Source organism: Trichomycterus rosablanca, chromosome 7 (genome assembly GCF_030014385.1).
Source record: "Trichomycterus rosablanca isolate fTriRos1 chromosome 7, fTriRos1.hap1, whole genome shotgun sequence".
Taxonomy (NCBI): domain Eukaryota; kingdom Metazoa; phylum Chordata; class Actinopteri; order Siluriformes; family Trichomycteridae; genus Trichomycterus; species Trichomycterus rosablanca.
In genome coordinates, this window is record NC_085994.1 from 24,595,124 (window position 1) to 24,613,514 (window position 18,391).

The 18,391-nt window shown below is 40.6% G+C and overlaps 1 protein-coding gene across 1 annotated transcript in view; it reads right to left on the reverse strand.

Annotated features, from left to right (window-relative positions):
• The window catches only part of LOC134318310 (protein disulfide isomerase Creld1), a 31,570-nt gene extending 18,930 nt beyond the window's left edge, over window positions 1-12,640 (reverse strand). Inside the window, exons 1-7 of the mRNA XM_062999164.1 lie at window positions 12,608-12,640; window positions 10,143-10,259; window positions 9,420-9,502; window positions 5,462-5,572; window positions 4,995-5,086; window positions 1,371-1,550; window positions 1,167-1,262 (exon numbers count right to left, since the gene is read on the reverse strand). Of these exons, the coding sequence (XP_062855234.1) occupies window positions 1,167-1,262; window positions 1,371-1,550; window positions 4,995-5,086; window positions 5,462-5,572; window positions 9,420-9,502; window positions 10,143-10,256 (676 nt within the window). The 5' untranslated portion in view covers window positions 10,257-10,259; window positions 12,608-12,640. The remainder of the gene's footprint in view (window positions 1-1,166; window positions 1,263-1,370; window positions 1,551-4,994; window positions 5,087-5,461; window positions 5,573-9,419; window positions 9,503-10,142; window positions 10,260-12,607) is intronic.
• Window positions 12,641-18,391: the final 5,751 nt, after the last annotated feature.

An 18,391-nucleotide genomic window follows, 5' to 3' on the forward strand; every position in this document is an offset into this window, starting at 1 on the left:
TATCAGCTCCACTTACCATATACAAGCACTTTGTAGTTTTACAATTACTGACTGTAGTCCATCTGTTTCTTAGCATACTTTGTTAGCCCCCTTTTAATGCTGTTCTTCAATGGTCAGGACTCTCACAGGACCACCACAGAGCAGGTATTATTTGGGTGGTGGATAATTCTCAGCACTGCAGTGACAATGACATGGTGGTGGTGTGTTAGTGTGTGTTGTGCTGGTATGAGTGGATCAGACACAGCAGTGCTGCTGGAGTTTTTAAATACCGTGTCCACTCACTGTCCACTCTATTAGACACTCCTACCTAGTTGGTCCACCTTGGAGATGTAAAGTCAGAGACGATCGCTCATCTATTGCTGCTGTTTGAGTTGGTCATCTTTGAGATCTTCATCAGTGGTCCCAAGACGCTACCTACGGGGAGCTGTTGGCTGGATATATATTAGGTTGGTGGACTATTCTCAGTCCAGCAGCGACACTGAGGTATTTAAAAACTCCAGCAGCACTGCTGTGTCTTATCCACTCATACCAGCACAACACACACTAACACACCACCACCATGTCAGTGTCACTGCAGTACTGAGAATGATCCACCACTTAAGTAATACCTGCTCTGTGGTGGTCCTGACCATTGAAGAACAGCATGAAAGAGGGCTAACAAAGCATGCAGAGAAACAGATGGACTACAGTCAGTAATTGTAAAACTACAATAAAATAAAATAAAATGGACAGTGTGTGTAGAAACAAGGAGATGGTTTTAATGTTATGGCTGATCAGTGTATGTTCCATGGGCCTTTTAAAATGGATTTAATGGTTAACATTTATTTTAGCACTCCCAGCAATATTACTGGTACTAAAACACACCATGTTGCCAGCCTGTACAGACTCGCTCCTCTAACTGTGCCGCAGTATGGCGGTACATGAAAAATCCATACCGTACGACGAGCCGGTATACTGAATGTACCGTCATACCGCCCAGCTCTACCGGGCACCTATAGCCTCTGTGAACCCGCAGTTGTAGCCTAGTGGTTAAAGTACAGGACTAGTAATGAAAAGGTCGCTGGTTCAAGTCACATCACTGCCAGGTTGCCACTGCTGGACCCTTGGACCCTTTGTCCACATAGTGAAAATGACTCTTACTCTTAACTGAATGCATGTGAACTCACCCACACACTTGTTGTCGTGAAGTATCCAGCCCGGCTTGCAATCCAGACATTTGTAGTCTTGAGGGCCGGTACATTTTTTACAGGAGTGATAGCAGGCTACGAAAACACAAACACAACAGCACATCCAGAGTATTACATTTGACCCATTTGTCAAAATGAGCCAGTAATATCACTCCTGATTGTGACTGGTTGGCATGTAATTACCTGAGCAGGGAGGCTGTGAGTGGTTGGAGCTTTTTTCTCTGTAGTAGCCATCCGCACAGCTTTGGCACAGTGGACCTGAGTAGCCCGGGTCACACACACACTCTCCGTCTCCCAGTCGTGTTCCCTCACCCTCACAGCGTCCAAGACCTCCACATATACCACCGGGTCCTGACGGGCACTCTGAAAGGCACATGAAAAACATCAGTTATACTTTCTAAACATTTTGCTTTTTATTTTTTTACACATGTGGACATGAATTATGCAGGACGAATGAAGTGGGCCATAATGACCATGGGCAATAATGTGAAGTATTTTGGCTATAACTGGGCGGCACCCAAGCGCCCCAAACATTTATTATTATTTATTATTATTATTATTATTATTATTATTAGAGATGCATGAGTACCGATACTAGTATCGGGTATTAGCCCGATACCGCGCTCATTAACTCGTACTCGTACTCGCAAACGAGGCTCCGATACTAAACATCCGATACCTTGTGCCTAGTGCACGTTGCTGCGTTAGCGCAGGGATTTTTCAAGCTCACACGCACGTTTAATGTTATTTAGTTCCGTTTGGAAAAAAAACAAACCTTCAAATAGAGCTAACAGTGAAGATAAACCGGTTACAAAAGCAGCGACCGCTGTTGTAGGACGTGTGTGTGTCTTTAATACTCTGTTCACAGTGTCGATACAAGTGATTCAGGAGTCGACTCATTTTAAGCTTCTTTTCTCAGTCATCTCTCCGTGTTTACTGTTATAATGAATGATGCGGTTGTAAATAAACACCAACTACTACAGAACATTTTGTGTGACTCGCTTACATTATAAAGCTCAGGCTTAATTATACTGGTTATTACCACAGAGCGGGAGCCGACTCAGAGTCGTTTACGATTTACCGAGGTGAACCACGAATGTATGTGCTGATAGAATCGGCTCAGATGGGATCGGACTGTATTATCTTTTTAAAGTAAAATCGCATCGCATGTATGATGTGCACAACGTTAATTACGTGCGTTTATTAATGAACGTTTACGTTAGCTTGTCAGAAGCTTTCTCAATGATGTCTGTGCGGTGTTTTTTTGTTTTTTTTACAATTAGTGATGGCAACCCAAGCAACTGTTCCACTGCACTATTTTACACTAAAAACTACACTATTCCATAATGCTCCAGATTGCATCATTCTAAATAGGTATCGGTGAGTACAAAAATACATGTACTCGTACTCGGTTGGGAAAAAATGGTATCGATGCATCCCTAATTATTATTATATTATTACTGGGCGGCACAGTGGCTCTGTGGGTAACACTGTCGCCTCACTGTCCTGTCCTCGATCCTGTGTTCGATTCCTAGGTGGAGCGGTCCAAGTCCTTTCTGTGTGGAGTTTGCATGTTCTCCACATTTTTTTCCCAGTTTTTAATTTTAACTTAAAAGCCAACTCTTCCTCTGTTTCTTGTTTGACTAAAACTACAAAACAAATGCATTCTGTTACAGTTTTTGAAGGTTTTAGTTGTACTTATAATGGATTTAACAGGTAGCCACTGTTGGGCCCTTGAGCAAGGCCCTTAACCCGCAATTGCTTACATATACTGTTAGTGTTTTTGAAGGTTTTCGTTTATTTCCAACGTTAAATCCACTATATGAACGAAAGTCTTGGAAATGATATGCCTTCAGCTGTGCAAAAACATTATAGGGGAGGATCTTTCAAGTTCCAGCCTGACTGTGCCCATGTGTACAAAGCAATGTGAATAAATATAAGTTTGGTTTAAAGAAACTCCAGTGGCACCCCAGCCCACTGAACAGCTTTGGAATGAACTGGAACATCATTTGAGACTTTCTTGACCAACATCAGTGTCCAGCCATACAAATGTTCTTTTAATTGAATGGGTACAAATTCCCACAGACATACTTAAATCTTGTAAGAAGTTCTCTTAAAAGAGTGGCTGTTGTTATAGCTAAAAAGATCACATAGAGGTTACTATCATCATTTGTATTTGAAATGAGACGTCTAACAAACGTACAGTCAGATGTCCAAATAGTGTACAGGAAGAGACTGTGCTATTTATACTCACTAGTCAAAAATGTGTTTATGTACAGTATCATTTTCATGGAGTTTTCGAGCTTTTTGTTGAGCTTAATTGCTTGATGACTGATACATGCAACATCATGATATAATGCTTAGTGACAGTGACAGCTACTGAAACTATCACTCAATGGGTGACCAAATAAAACAGAAGAAAGCCTTGGGGGTAAATACATGTTTTCTTAACCTTTACTTTTATGTTTAAATGTAGAAACCATGTTTCTAATTACTTATTATTGCTCACTTTCATTAGAAATCCTAAACTAACAGGAAATGTTACTACTTGGACAGCAAAAAAGGTTTACTCAACTGTTCTGCAGTCGTACAGTTTGTAAACTAGAAAATCAATGAGGAAATATCCCATAGAAATAATGATTCAATGGAAAACAAAACTGTCCACATAAGCATTTTAGATCTGCTGGATTTTTGTTCCTTGTTCCTCTTAAATTACCAGTCACTATTAGTAATGTCAGCTAGAGATGAAAACGGTTGCTGTACATTTGGATACCAAACAGGACAATTGTTTGACAGATTCCCAACTATAAAACTTCACTGAAGAACTTTTCATCCTGGCCAGGGTTACGGCAGGTCCAGTGGGTGCAAGGCAGAAACACCCAAAACAGGATGCCAACCCATCCCAGGGCTTCAGCCATCCCCACAAATTAGACATAGCTGACCATGTCTGTATACACACTCAGCTGAATAATAGCAGATATGAACCCAGATCTCAGCTATGGTTGGCTAGAGTAATAGACCGCTGTGCCCCCAAGCACCTAAAAACCTTTACTTTTTATATTTAAGTGTAGATAGTTTATTATTAACAAAAAAAACCCCACAAATATTAAGCTTAAGAATAAAAAAGAAAGAGAAGAAAAATGGGAAAATGCTTTTGTGGTAGCTCAATGGCACTACAAAATAAGAATTCAACTTTTAGCTATAAAAGCAATAAAAGGCTAATTTATTTAAAAAATAGCTTTAAGAAAAGTACTTTTTAACAAAACCATGTGTTGCAATGATTGGCACCTCTGTTAAATAATAATATTAATAATAAAGTTAGTGCTACACAGTCACTGTCTCCATAGTGTCTTTTACCTCCAAAAACATGCCAGTATATGAATCAGCTGCTCTAAATCAGCTGTAAATGTGAGTGAATAAGAAAGTGACCCTGACCATAATTTCACTTCATTTTCATCACCCGTTTTACACTGGTTAAGGTCGCAACAGATGCAGTTTCTCTAAAAAACACTGGGCGCGTGGCAGGAAAGCCCTAACAGGGTTCCAGTCCAATGCAGGGCTTCAGCCACTAACTACATTCTCCCAGACATAGTCGGAAGATATCACCACTGGGATTTAAACCTGAAGCTGTGCCACCCGAGAGCATAAATATTTTGGGTATATGTAACCTAACACATAATGAATTCACTGACTTAAACCACATATAAGTAAAAAAAAAAAAAAAAAAAAGATATCTGGAATAAAATGAGTCATGGGTCATACTAAGTTTGGGCAACGTTATTCAGACGTGTCATTAGTTGTGTGTACCTGCACAATTTGTTCCAAAGCGGCCTGGAGGGCAGCAAAGCCGCAGCTCTTCTATACACAACCACTCAAACAAGTCTGGTGCCTCTTGCTGCCTGCAAAATGACAAAAAAGTGTTACAAACCTAACGGCCATAAATCATTTTTTTTCGTTTCCAATCAAACTGAAACTTCCACAATAAATCAACTCGACATCACCACAGACAGCCTCTGAACCCAGGGCAATGTAAAACTTGCTTGACTGTAGACAGGGTAAGCTTCCAGCTTGTAAATATTTGTAATTCATGACAAAGCTGCACTGACCGAGGAGAGCCACAGAACACCCTTATGGCCGCTTCTTTTTACCTGCCAGGAAATGGCGTCTGCCAAGAAACGGCCATGAATCCCCTTTTGAAGGCACATTAAGCAGCCAGAGGTCACAGTTGCTGCAGTACTGTCAATAGCACAACTAATTGGAACTCGAGTGCTTACCTGTGGAACCACCATGTTTCAACTTGGTCCTCGATTTGTTCCAGCAGTTTGTTACATTCAAAGTCAGATTTCTCACACGCTGTCTCAACAATCTCCAACAGACGAGTCTCACTGCAAACACACAAAGGGAATAAAAATACTGAGGTAAAATCATAAATCAGGCCCAAATTTTGTGATGCTGGACAAAAAAAAAATATACCAATGCAAATAAAAAATATATATATTTTTAGTTGATATTACTGTTTCTTTTTTTTATATTTTGTTTATGTATTTTCTTCCCTTTTTTCTCCCTTTTAGCGCGTCCAATTGCCCGATTGCGTCATGCTTCCTCACCACCAACGCCGATCCCTGCTCTGATTGAGGAGAACGAAGCTAACCCACGCCCCCTCCGACATGTGGGCAGCAGCCGTATGCATCTTATCACCTACACTTTGACGAGTGCAGTGCAGCTCAGCACTGTGTACGGAGAGACACACCCTGAGAGCACTCTTTTCTCATCTCTGTGCAGGCGCCATCAATCAGCCAGCAGAGGTCGTAATTGCATTAGTTATGAGAGAGAGACCCTTAAAACACCCATATCTGAACAACAGGCCAATCGTTGTTCATGTGGCCACTCAGCCCAGCCGGCAGGCAGAGATGAGATTCGATACGATGTATTCGAGATTCCAGCTCTGGTTCCAGCGTGTGTTTTACCGCTGAGCCACCTTACTGTTTCTTAATCAGTTGCTAAATTTGATAGAACAATTACAATAATTAACAACCATTATTACGATCTGTTGGTACATGTTTGGGAAAAGCAACGTGTCTGGACACCAAGCAAAAGTAAGTTTCAGAAGCCATGATATGCTGGGATAAGCAAGTATTTAAAGTTTCAGATTTTCAGGCACACTCATGCTTCTTCAACTGAACAAAAATGTTGTATATTGCAGCTTTGAAATCTTTACGCCAATGCTATTGTTGTTATCAAGGAATTACCATTTACAAGCGACAGCTCTTTCAATTGCATTACCTTGCAAAAGATAAATGCATTTTATTTGCTAATAGGCAAACAAGAGGCACAGTCACGTTACTGTCTAAGCATTTTGCCTACATTCAATTATTAGAAAGAAAAAAAGAAATGACAGGATGCCAAAAAGAGCATTTCATCCTGCAAGCCACAACTAGTGAGTCTGTTTGTTTGTGTATTAGGATTTTAATGTCATGTTTTACACTGTGGTTACATTCATGACAGGAGCGGTAGTTATGCATTCAGTTCACAAGTTTAATGTCAAACACAGTCATGTACACTTTTGTATCTCCAATTCACCTCACTATTCAGATACTTTTGTATCTCCAATTCACCAATTCACCCTGATTAGCGGAAGAGACGCTGTGCAGAATGCAGGGGCGAGAGGAGGAGGGCTGTGCACATGTCGGATGAGGCGTGTACAGCGACGTGCTCTCCTCGGATGCAATCTGGCATCTCTCAGCAGCGGAAGACAAAATTGAGTACGCTAAATCAAGAGGAAAATGGGAAGAAATGCATTAAAAAATAAAAAAGAAAGAAAGGACCTGGACGCCCTACCTGGGGATCGAACCCTGGACCTTCTTGCTGTAAGGCAACAGTGCTACCCACTAAGCCACCATGCCACCCTCAACTAGTGACTAAAAATGTCTTAATAATACATGGCAACATGGTACGGTCCGCTACAAATACCTTTCACTATAAATCATTTCAGAGCTGTTTAACACACTACACAGAACCAGATCCTGACATCTGTTGGGAAGCATGTCTGAACCACATGTAGCTCGTCAGTCAGATGTGTTTGGTAAAGCCTGTAAGCACCTAGGACATAATCATCCTACATGCTGTGTACTTTACTGTTATTTTTTAAATATTCCACACGCTGCTAACTTACATATCTGTATATTACTGTATATTGCCATCGGTATGTTACCATATATTGTGTACCTCTGCTTATATGTACATACATAGGTCACTAAATACTGTACATGTATACATGCACACGTCCATAAATTTTCTATATATTGCCTGTATATAGTCTTATAGTTTGTATATTTTTGTGTTTAATGTTTTTGTGCATTGTCTGCAACTTGTACATTGCTTATATACTGGATTTATACTAGAGAGATACCATCAGCCGAAACCAAATTCCTTGTGTGTATCCACATACTTGGCCAATAAATCTGATTCTGATTCTGATTCTGATCAGAATCAGAATCACGTGTCAGAGTTAAGCTGCCAATAATAGCTATGTCTCATATTTAGGGCCCTACTAAATTAAGGGATGCATAATGTCAGACCTTTTTCAAAAACATTTTAAAGAAAAGTGCCACATTTCACAGCAGTCATAAAATTATACTCATAAATTGAATGATAGAATAAATGGAAGCTACAGTCTACCTTAACGTTTTATTGTAAACCTAGAACATCCAGCTGCGGACTCAAAGATGAAAATTGTTCACAGAATTGGTTAGAAGTTTTGCAAACTCAGTTACCCGAGTCGTGTTTATAGCTGCTTTACACTTGTTGAACATTTTGACTAACTGATTGCTAACTGAATTGCCATATGATTGTTAGGACCGCCTCATAGTGCAAATTAACAAGTAAACGTGAGGCACTTGAACGCTACGCAAATGAAAAATATTTAATCACAAAACACAAATCTTCTATTACACAGGAAAAGGCTCATTTCATAGTCCGTGACGCAATTTTCACGGGCGTGAATTAGGTAGGGCCTTGCTTAACTGAATGAGGTGAATTAGGTAGGGTCCATGTCTCAGCAAAATACACACAGACAGTTCTTGATCTTTCTTACTTTCTCTTTGTGTTTAAGTATTTTAGAACTCGCCACAGTGGATTATTATGGTAAACATACTTTACTTGGCACAGTTTTTAAAATGGATGCCCCAATGCAGTCCTTCTTATTTTATCTGGACTTGGGACTGGCACTGAAAGCGCGCTGACTAGTGCACTGTTGGGTCATCCATGTATATGCCCAGCTGGTCTATAGCGCAGCTGAGATTAGAACCCCAGATCCCAGCTGTAGCTGCTGCCATTATAGTAGGTATATATGTATGTTTTGTAAGTTTGTTTTGTTATTATTTCGCGTTTTTGTGTGGTTACATTTGAAACCTATACTTTGAAACCTATGTTGGGCTGTTGTGTGAAAAATGCGCTAAATAGAGCAGCGCATACAGGAAGCGGCACGTTTGTTTGTTTCTATACAAAGGGGCATGGACACTTCGCGGATAAAGAGTTAAAACTTTAAAGGAACTTTGTACAGTACATGGACAAGTCTTAAAGATGATTGATTTCCTTTCGTAGCATGCAGCCAACGAGGTACTTTTTTGTTTATATTTTGAATTAATTATGTATAAATATGTATGAATATTGATGAATTATGTATAAATATGGTAACGTGGTTTGTATGTGTAAAATTGTATTTTAATAGTTTCCACGGTTTGATGGGAGTGAGAAGAAGACTTCAAATAAATCAGTAAAGAAAACCACTTGTGTTTGCATGTGCTTGAGAGGGAGCAAAACCAGCAGTAGTGGGCAAACGTATCTTACTGCTGTGCCACTTGAATGCCTAACAAAAACAGTTATCCATGTATGCCTAATAAACACAACAATTTATCTATGATTAATACTGATTTATAATCTCTGTCATTTTTTATTTGAATCATTTATGTCAATCAAGTTTCAGTAATCTGATATACCTGATTATTTTAGTAATCTGATACACAATCTGTCAAAACCAGTTCTGACACCTGTAAAATCTTAGTATTGCACAACATTAACGTACAGAAACATATAGAAATGTACAGAAACTCACAGAAACGGTCACACATGGATTTTAAAACTGTCAGTTAAGCAGGGAAAACTGGCAAATATCCAAAAATATTTGCGCACGTTGTTTAATGACATTAATGATGATCATGTTTCAGAATCTACCTGCGAGCATATTTGGCCAGCTTTTCTTCTTCCCAAGCTGTGTTCCCTCCACCAAAGTTTTTATTAGCAGTTCTCTCCAGGCCCTAGACCAAAACAACATTAAACATATCAATATTTACGCAGTATACATTTAACAGCTGCTTTATCCTGATCAGGGTTATGGTAAGCCTTGAGTAATGTGGAGGAATACCGTGGACAGGGTATCAATCAATCAAAGGGCTTGGGCCACCCTCATCCAGACACAGCCAATCATAGTCACTCATGTCTGTGAAGACGCCCAGCCAGGCCGATAAGACCCGATAAGGGTTTGAATCTAATCGATGGTGGGCTAGCGTAATAGACACCCGATTGCCCTAACACACACCTGGGCATTGTACGGCCCGCGGACTGTCCCCAACCGGCACCAGTTTCTCATGTGGCCCCTTGGAAAATTTAATTGCTCACCTCTGACCTAACATAAAGCATTTCATAGTAGTGGGTTCAGTTTCCCTGAAATCAGTGGGCGCAATGTAGTAACACACCACAGTCAAGACACCAGTCTATTACAGGCCATCCCTCTACCCCTCTGACATAGTTAATCATGTCTGTATGTAGGCACCTGACTGGCTGATAGCACCACTGGAAATTTAATTGACTGATCCCAGCTATCGCCACTATGTGCACTGCTATGTGCCCTCCACTACCAGCTATGTCAGCACAATACAGAGATACACAAACACGTACCGTGATGAAGTTCTCCGTAAGCTTGCGGCAGGTCTGGCAAGGTCCAGCCTGCACAGTCACTGTGTAAAGGTGAAGGGTCAACGGCAAGACGAGTAGAAACGAGCAGGGCATCATTTCCTAAACACACAGAAAGACAAAAAATGAGCTACAGAATAATACAAAAGTCTGAGTCTACTATCAAATAGTTCAATTCAGCTATAAATTTCTCCCACTGCATTCAAATTTGGATATACCCAATTCTCCCATTCACTCTGTTCACCACTACGACTTATGTAACACTCTTGCTGCCCAAGAAGACATCGTCTAAACTGTGTAAATGAGTCAAGTCAAAGGGTGTGTTCGAAAACCTAGTGAGCTCTCTACATAGAGAGCACTTTACATAATTCTACGCGTGCTTCTGAGAGGAAGGCTGTTAGAAATCTTAGAGCCCTTAAAATGCTGCCTACTAAGGCACCTTAAATTTGAACATAATTTTGACAGAATAACGAGAGAGCTGCCTTAGCAGTGAAGGCAATCCCAGGCACAACTTTTCTCACAAAAAAATACAAAATATGGTGGATGGTGCAGAGCAACAAACAGAGTTACTTTCAAATGTAAATAAATTATTATTGATTTTTAATTTGTATAAACTTGAACAAGTGTTTTTATTTGCAAATTCGGGCTTGTTAGCGAATTTAACCGTTTTCGGTACACGGAGGGAGATGTTAGTTGACATGCTAGTGCCTTGTGCCACCTCATCGCATTGGTTTGAATGGCATCAGGTTAACTGTGTTAGCTTAGTAAGCAAAAACTGATGGAATCGCTGTCTAAGTAGTGCGTTCGAATAACCTGGCTTATAAGTCGATGACTTATTAGAATCCTCTCTACTTAAACAGCTGCCTATGTAGGCCATAAGTCAGAAAGGCAGCTCACTAGGTTTTCGAACACACCCAATGTCGAGTCAAATTTATTTGTATAGCACTTTTTACAATGTCTCAAAGCAACTTTACAGAATCCAGGACCAACAGACCAAAAACCCCTGTCGAGCAGGCTGTGGACGACAGTGGCAAGAAAAAACTCCCTTTAAAATACAGGAAGAAACCTTGTGAGGAACCAGACAATGAGAAATGACTGCTTTTGCCGATGTGAAGGAGAAGATTACCCATCCAGGTTTCCCTGCCTTGGCCAGTTGTGTCTGTTGAGCTCCTGACCAGGTCACTGCTAAGGCTTGAACTCATGTCTCTGGTGGTGAGCTAGCGCATTACACTGCTGCACTAACTGAGCGCTTTACCAACGGATCATTTCTAATATCAAATGCAAGCTCAATCATTTTAGAAAAACCATCAACAAATAGAATGAATGGCATGAGAACCAAACATGACAGACCAAAATATTGTTTCCCAACTAAAAACACAATTAGATCATGGAATAACAGACCTTTGATAGCTAGGAGTAGTTAACAGAATAAATTTAATTCTCATTAACCGCTTTATACTGGTCAGGGTCGCGGTAGGTCCGATTCCACTGGGAAACACTGGGTGCAAGGCAGGTATACCCTGGACAGGGTGCCAATCCATCATAGGGTTTCAGCCATCCTGCCCCTCAGCAAATCATGTCTGTGTAGACACCTGGCCAGCCGATAGCACCACTCAGGTTACATTCTGGGTATCAGTGGTGGTGGGCTTCCACTATCCACATGTAAATAAATGATCATGCTTGTAATTAGAGATGCAAGAGATGCTCGGCAACCGGATCGAGTTTTCTAGCATGTCCTTAACCCTCAGTTGCTCAGATTGTATACTGTAACTGAACTGTAAGTCACTTTGGATAAAGGCGTCTGCTAAATGCCGACAATGTAAAATGTAAATGAGTCATGTCCTACAACCCCCCACCTTCCAAAGCCCATTATTGGTAATGCTTTCCACAAGATTTTTGAGTGTGGGTCTGGGAATTTGTAACCAAAACAGTGAAAAGATCATTTGTAAGAACAAGAACAGGTACGTACTGATGTTGGATGAGAAGGCCTGGCTCGCAGTCGACGTTTAACTAACCAGAAGTGTTTAATGGGGTCGAAACCCACACTAGATCCTCTCACCAAACTGACAGATAAAACACCCGAATTTGATCATGTAAAGAGGTGTACAAAGAGAAAATTAAACCCGAAAGGCTCCATGTTTCTTGTTGTTGTTGTTCGATTTAGACTCACATCAGTTTCCTGTTCAGCACCCCTGTCTGATACACTAACACACGACTTGTATGAAAGCTACTCACCGGCAAACGAAAGTAGCACCGTTAATGTTATTTACCGTCCAAAAATATCTCATTATTATTTATTAATTATATAAAGTGTAGACTTGCCTAGTTAGCCCTTATATCCCGTAAAAATGGCGATAAATATCTGGTTTGGTATTTAACCCTAGTTTAGCATCTCGGCTAATCGTAATAAGGTGCAGTCGAATAGCATCCCTAGCTAGCCACATACTTACAGTGTAGTTATTGACAGAAACCGCAAATGTTCCCTTTATTTCTTCCAAAACACGAATATCTAACGTAGATAAAAAATATTCAAACAATATTTACATTAAAAACAAAATAAAATGCATATTGAATGATTCAGTACTAGCGCTGTCCCATATACACGTCTAGCTCATTCTGTCTAACGCAGCTGTAACATAATAATCCCGCCTACCGGCATTTCGGACCAATCCCTGTTAAGAGAGGATAAAACGAACCAATCAGGTCGCGCCGTGTACCGGGCTCAAAGGTGTGGTTCTGTGGTATCGCTGCTCGGTTCATTGATTGACCAGGTTGTTACGTCATTTAGACAGAAAAAATAGGAATCTATTTATTTTATTTGTATTTATTAATAAAGCAATAAGCCACGAGAGGCCGTGCATTACTGTGATTTTAGCACGGGGATGACGTTCTAAAACTTCTTTTCCGTGCTAAAATCATAACAGTAATGCACGGTCTCGAGTGGCTTATTGCTTTTATAAAACGGCGGTCAACATGAAATATAATAAATACAACAATGTTTAATTCATAAATGTATTTATTGTGTATAAACTTACAATAAAGCATTCTTCCGCGACGCAAAATAGTTCGATTAACAGTGTTGCTAGGCAACATGAGGGCGAAAATAACATTAATTTTTTCTATTCAGTGGCGTATTAATATGGAATGATGTGAGGTGGTCATAGGTGTGCGTTTATCGGGGATTTTACAACGGCTTCGAACGCGGCTCAGCCAATCAGATTTTAGGACCGGAACTATCCGTTTTATAATTAGAATTTTGGGAGGCACTGAGTGGATGGCACTGGCACCTCACAGCAAGAAGGTCCTGGCTTAGATCCCCGGGTGGGGCAGTCCGGGTCCTTTCTGTGCTGAGTTTTGCATGTTCTCCCCGTGTCCGCATGAGTTTCCTCCGGGTGCTCCGGTTTCCTCCCACAGTCCAAAAACATGCAGCCAGGCTAATTGAAGACACTGAATTGTCCCTATTGGTACCTAGGATGCATAAACCAGTGCATTGTAGGGCCGGGCCCAAGCCCGGATAAATAGGAAGGGTTGTGTCATGAAGGGCATCCGGAGTAAAAACTGTGTCAAATCAATAATGCGAATCACGATCACCCCTAACGGGACCAGCTGAGGAAACAGATAGATAGAATTACAAACTACAAATTACATGTTTACAAACTTTGGTTACATTCATGACAGAAATGGTAGTTACTCATTACACAAGATTCATTAGTTCATAAGTTTAATGTCAAACACAGTCATGGACAATTTTGTATCTCCAATTCACCTCACTGCATGTCTTTGGACTATGGGAGGAAACCAGAGCTCCTGGAGAAAACCCACACAGACACGGGAAGAACATGCAAACTCCACTGAGGGATTGAGAGGTGACAGTGCTATCCACTGAGCCACCGTGCAATCCAAAAGAAATCCTAAAATAAATATAATGAGATTACCTTAGACAGACAGACAGACAGACAGACAGACAGACAGAACCTTTATTTACCTGGAAACAAATGTATTTTATTATTTTGGCTAAACAGCTTGATTGTTTTTTTTGGTGAATTTTAACAGTTTTTGTATCTGATGCCTGCAACACATTTGCTATATCTGCTATGTCCATTGTTTTGGAAAGAGGTGTCCAACCAGCTTGTGGCCAGGTGATCACATACTTTTGGCCATACAGTACTTTCTTATGTTACAAATAAGCTACATGGTGGCGATTTAGTAAGTGATCATAAACCTACCATCTTTAGCATAGGCCACACAGTACGCTTTGTCCCTATGTCCTTTTAGGGGCTCTATTAGAGTTCCATCAGCTTAATGTCACACTGAAAAAAATAGAGACATCCATCCTCTAACTGAGGTATATAAAGGAAAAAATCCATCAAGAAAAGATTATATTTTTAACAAAACCATATGCTTTAAAAACACAGCTTTATACTGTAGTGCTGAGCTCAGGTGCAGTATAGAGCTGTAAGTATTTATAATATTTGCATATCAAACTTTGCTTCCTTTTGCCTCAATTTTCAGCGTGTGCAGTGTGTGCTTGACTGGCCTGTCTACAGTAGAGATGTCTGTTAAAAATGTATCATGAAAAGCACAATCAGACAACAGCACAACAGACTGCTGAGTCTTGTATTAAGCATGAATTCCACTTGCAAAACTGCTTGATTAAAACCCTCAGTTTCCAAACAATTTAAAACTGTACCTAGTTTTTAGTTTAAAAAAGAAACACAGTGGAGGCGCCCAGGTGGCACAACAGGATATTCCGCTAGCACACAAGTGCCGAGATTCTGAACTCCTCGGTCCGTAACTTGGCGTTGCCACCGGTCGGCTGGGCTCCATCTAGCAAGCATAATTGGCAGTGCCTACAGCAGACACGTCTGCTAGGATGGAATGACCGGACTATGTGGGTTGGTTCTTCAAATGCTGTGAAAGGACACTGATTAGCAGATAGAGAGGCGCCTGTGCAGAATGCATAGGTGGCATGCGAGTCGTTGGAGGTTTTTACTATATTTCACAAATTGTTTTAACTTTAAAAAATGTGGTTTATTTTCAGGATGCTTGTTTTTTTTAATGTCACTATATTTATTTCAGTATGTGAAGTTAGCTCATTTTTCGGTACATAGGAACATTAATTGCTGGATCTAAAAATAATAATACAATAAAAAAAGTGACTGTGGCACAAGCTGAAGTTTGGTTGTAAAGTCTTATTTTAAAAAAATTGTTAGGCCTTTATTGATTTATTAGGTTTCTTTAGGCAGGTCACAGTAGGTCATTAGATTGTCATCCAATGACAACTCCAGAGAGTAATCAATGTTTTAAATTTTAAAACCATGTGCTCCTTTAACTGCTTGTTAATATTAAACACACCCTGTGTATACCAAAGACTTCACCTACAATACAGCAACCTGTCACCTTCAGAAGTTCTCCGATGACTCGGCTGTTGTTGGCTACATCCTGGATGGAGACGACAGTGAGTATAGGGAACTCACCAAGAACTTTGTGGACTGGTGTGGACAGAATTACCTCGAGATGAACACCAGCAAGACAAAAGAGCTGGTGGTGGACTTTCGAAGGACTAAACCACATCCACCATCCATCCAGGGACGGAATATCGAGATCGTTAACTCCTATAGGTACCTGGGTGTTCACCTTAACAATAAACTGGACTGGTCGGATAATACACAAGCACTGTACAAGAAGGGCCAAAGCAGACTCTATTTGTTGAGAAGGCTCCGTTCTTTTGAAATTCAGGGGGCCCTTCTCAGCTCTTTTTATGACTCGGTGGTGGCATCAGCCATTTTCTATGGTGTTATCTGCTGGGGCAGCAGCATGACAGCAGCAGACAGGAAGAAACTGGACAAACTGATCAGAAAGGCCGGTTCTGTCCTGGGCTGCACCCTGGACTCAGTGGAGGCAGTGGGGGAGAGAAGGATGATGGCCAAGCTTTCATCCTTAATGGAGAACACTGATCACCCACTGCATGAGACTGTGGCAGCACTGGGCAGCTCCTTTAGCGACAGGCTTCTTCACCCGCGTTGCTCAACGGAGAGATACCGCAGCTCCTTTCTTCCTTCTGCTGTCAGGCTATATAACCAGCACCGCCCCAAACGCAGATAATCACCATCACAATATGTTCACATTGTTTATAATATTCTCTGTGCAATAACTTCTTAAAATATGTGCAATACCTACTGTACCTTGTGCAATACTTCTTAACAAATGTGCAATTATCTTATATCTTATCTTATGTTATCTTATAAAAATACACTGTCAAAGAAATACAAGTTAGTTATCATTAACTACTGTATATATTTGCTGGATTTTATTTTTATGTAAACAGAGTTACAGGTAAAACCAAACACACATATAATTCATGTTTCAATCCTATTTACATAAAAATGAACTAATGCTATTTCTGTTTGTGTGCAATATACAGTATATATACAAAAATAAAAAATAACACCAGATAGAATAGAATAGAGATGTGATTCATTCTGTGTGCATTCTGTCCTGAGATTAGTTAACACCTATGTGACATTTCCTGAAAATGTGAAAACTGGCAACCTTTAACACGTTTCTACAGAAACGAAAACATTTAAAAAATAAACTCTTCAGATTTTGTTATTTACACGTCACATTTACATTCACAGCAATTAGCAGATGACTTGCAATAATGCTTTGTGTTCTACTTATGGACTAAAGCTGCAACTGCCTTTGCGTTGACTGCACCAGTGTTTCCTATAAAGTGAGGCAGGGCAGTGTAGCCACCATGTATCAATCTTTGTGAGGGTTGTGTCAAATCTTAGAGCTACAACGGCAAAAGACCACACTGGGCTCAACGCCTTTCAGCCAAGAACAGAAACCTTGACAGTTACAGTGAGAACAGGCTTAGTGAAACTTGAGACCGTTACTAATAAGATTATCAATGCACAAACAGTCTGGTCCGATGAATCATAATTTCTGCTGTGACAGATGAATGATAGGTTTACAATTTGGCATCAACAGGAGGTTCTTGTCTGACTTGAGTGGAACATGATGTGATCTTCCCTTACTGAGCTGCTTTTTTAGGTTTTTTTTACCCATTTTTATCCCTTTTTAGTGCGTCCGATTGCGTCATGCTTCCTCTCCACCAATGCCGGTCTCTGCTCTGATTGAGGTGTAGTGGCAAAAATGTTTTTTCCGCGATATTAACCAGACCAGACCAGTTTGCCTTAGGAATTAAGAATACCCTTTATTCTTAAGAATGTAACGCCAGTGGGAAGGCTTAAGAACAAATCTGACCAGACCTTGCCCGAAATGTTAACACTTGTGTCTTTTATACTTTCAACTTGAAATGCATGGTTCATGGTGTAGTCTCATTGGCTAATCACAAATGTCCATACGATGACTATGCATTGTTCACAGGAATCACGATACCCCCCAGGGTGAAACAGATGTAAAACTTTAGAAATGAGCCCAGTTTTAAATTCCAGACCCCCCAATGGGTGAATCCCCCCATGGGTGTTACTGCTGTAATCTCGTATCAGTCGTAAAGTCCAGATGTAAACCATTGTGCCTTTCAACTAGTATCAATATTATATAATATACATACACAAAATATTATATACATAAAATTCCACCACAGAGGAGAATGAAGCTAACCCACGCCCCCTCCGTCACGTGCGCAGCATGCCGTATGCATTTTATCACCTACACATTGACGAGTGCGGTGCAGCTCAGCACTGTGTACGGAGAGACACACCCTGAGAGCACTCTTTTCCCATCTCTGTGCGGGCGCCTTCAATCAGCCAGCAGAGGTCGTAATTGCATTAGTTATGAGAGAGAGACCCCATCCGGCTTAATCCCACCCATATCTGAACAACAGGCCAATCGTTGTTCATGTGGCCGCTCAGCCTAGCCGGCAGGCAGAGCTGAGATTCGATACGACGTATTCGAGATCCCAGCTCTGGTTCCAGCGTGTGTTTTGACCGCTGCACCACCTGTGTGGTTATTCAAGTCCATGCATCATTTCTTTCAGCTTTAAACAGTCTCCATTTAGCTCATCATTTCTTATATTCTTAATTTCCAAACTGCCATTCATTGGATGTTTTGTACAATTTTGTTTAGACTCTAGGGAGACTGAGCTGCTTCTCTGATTTTAACCATGATTCTAAAAACTGGTTATTTAAGTTCACAAATCCTTTAATTTGGCTTTATCTGGTCTGGTTCCTAAGTAGCACTGTCGCCTCACAGCAAGAAGGTCCCAG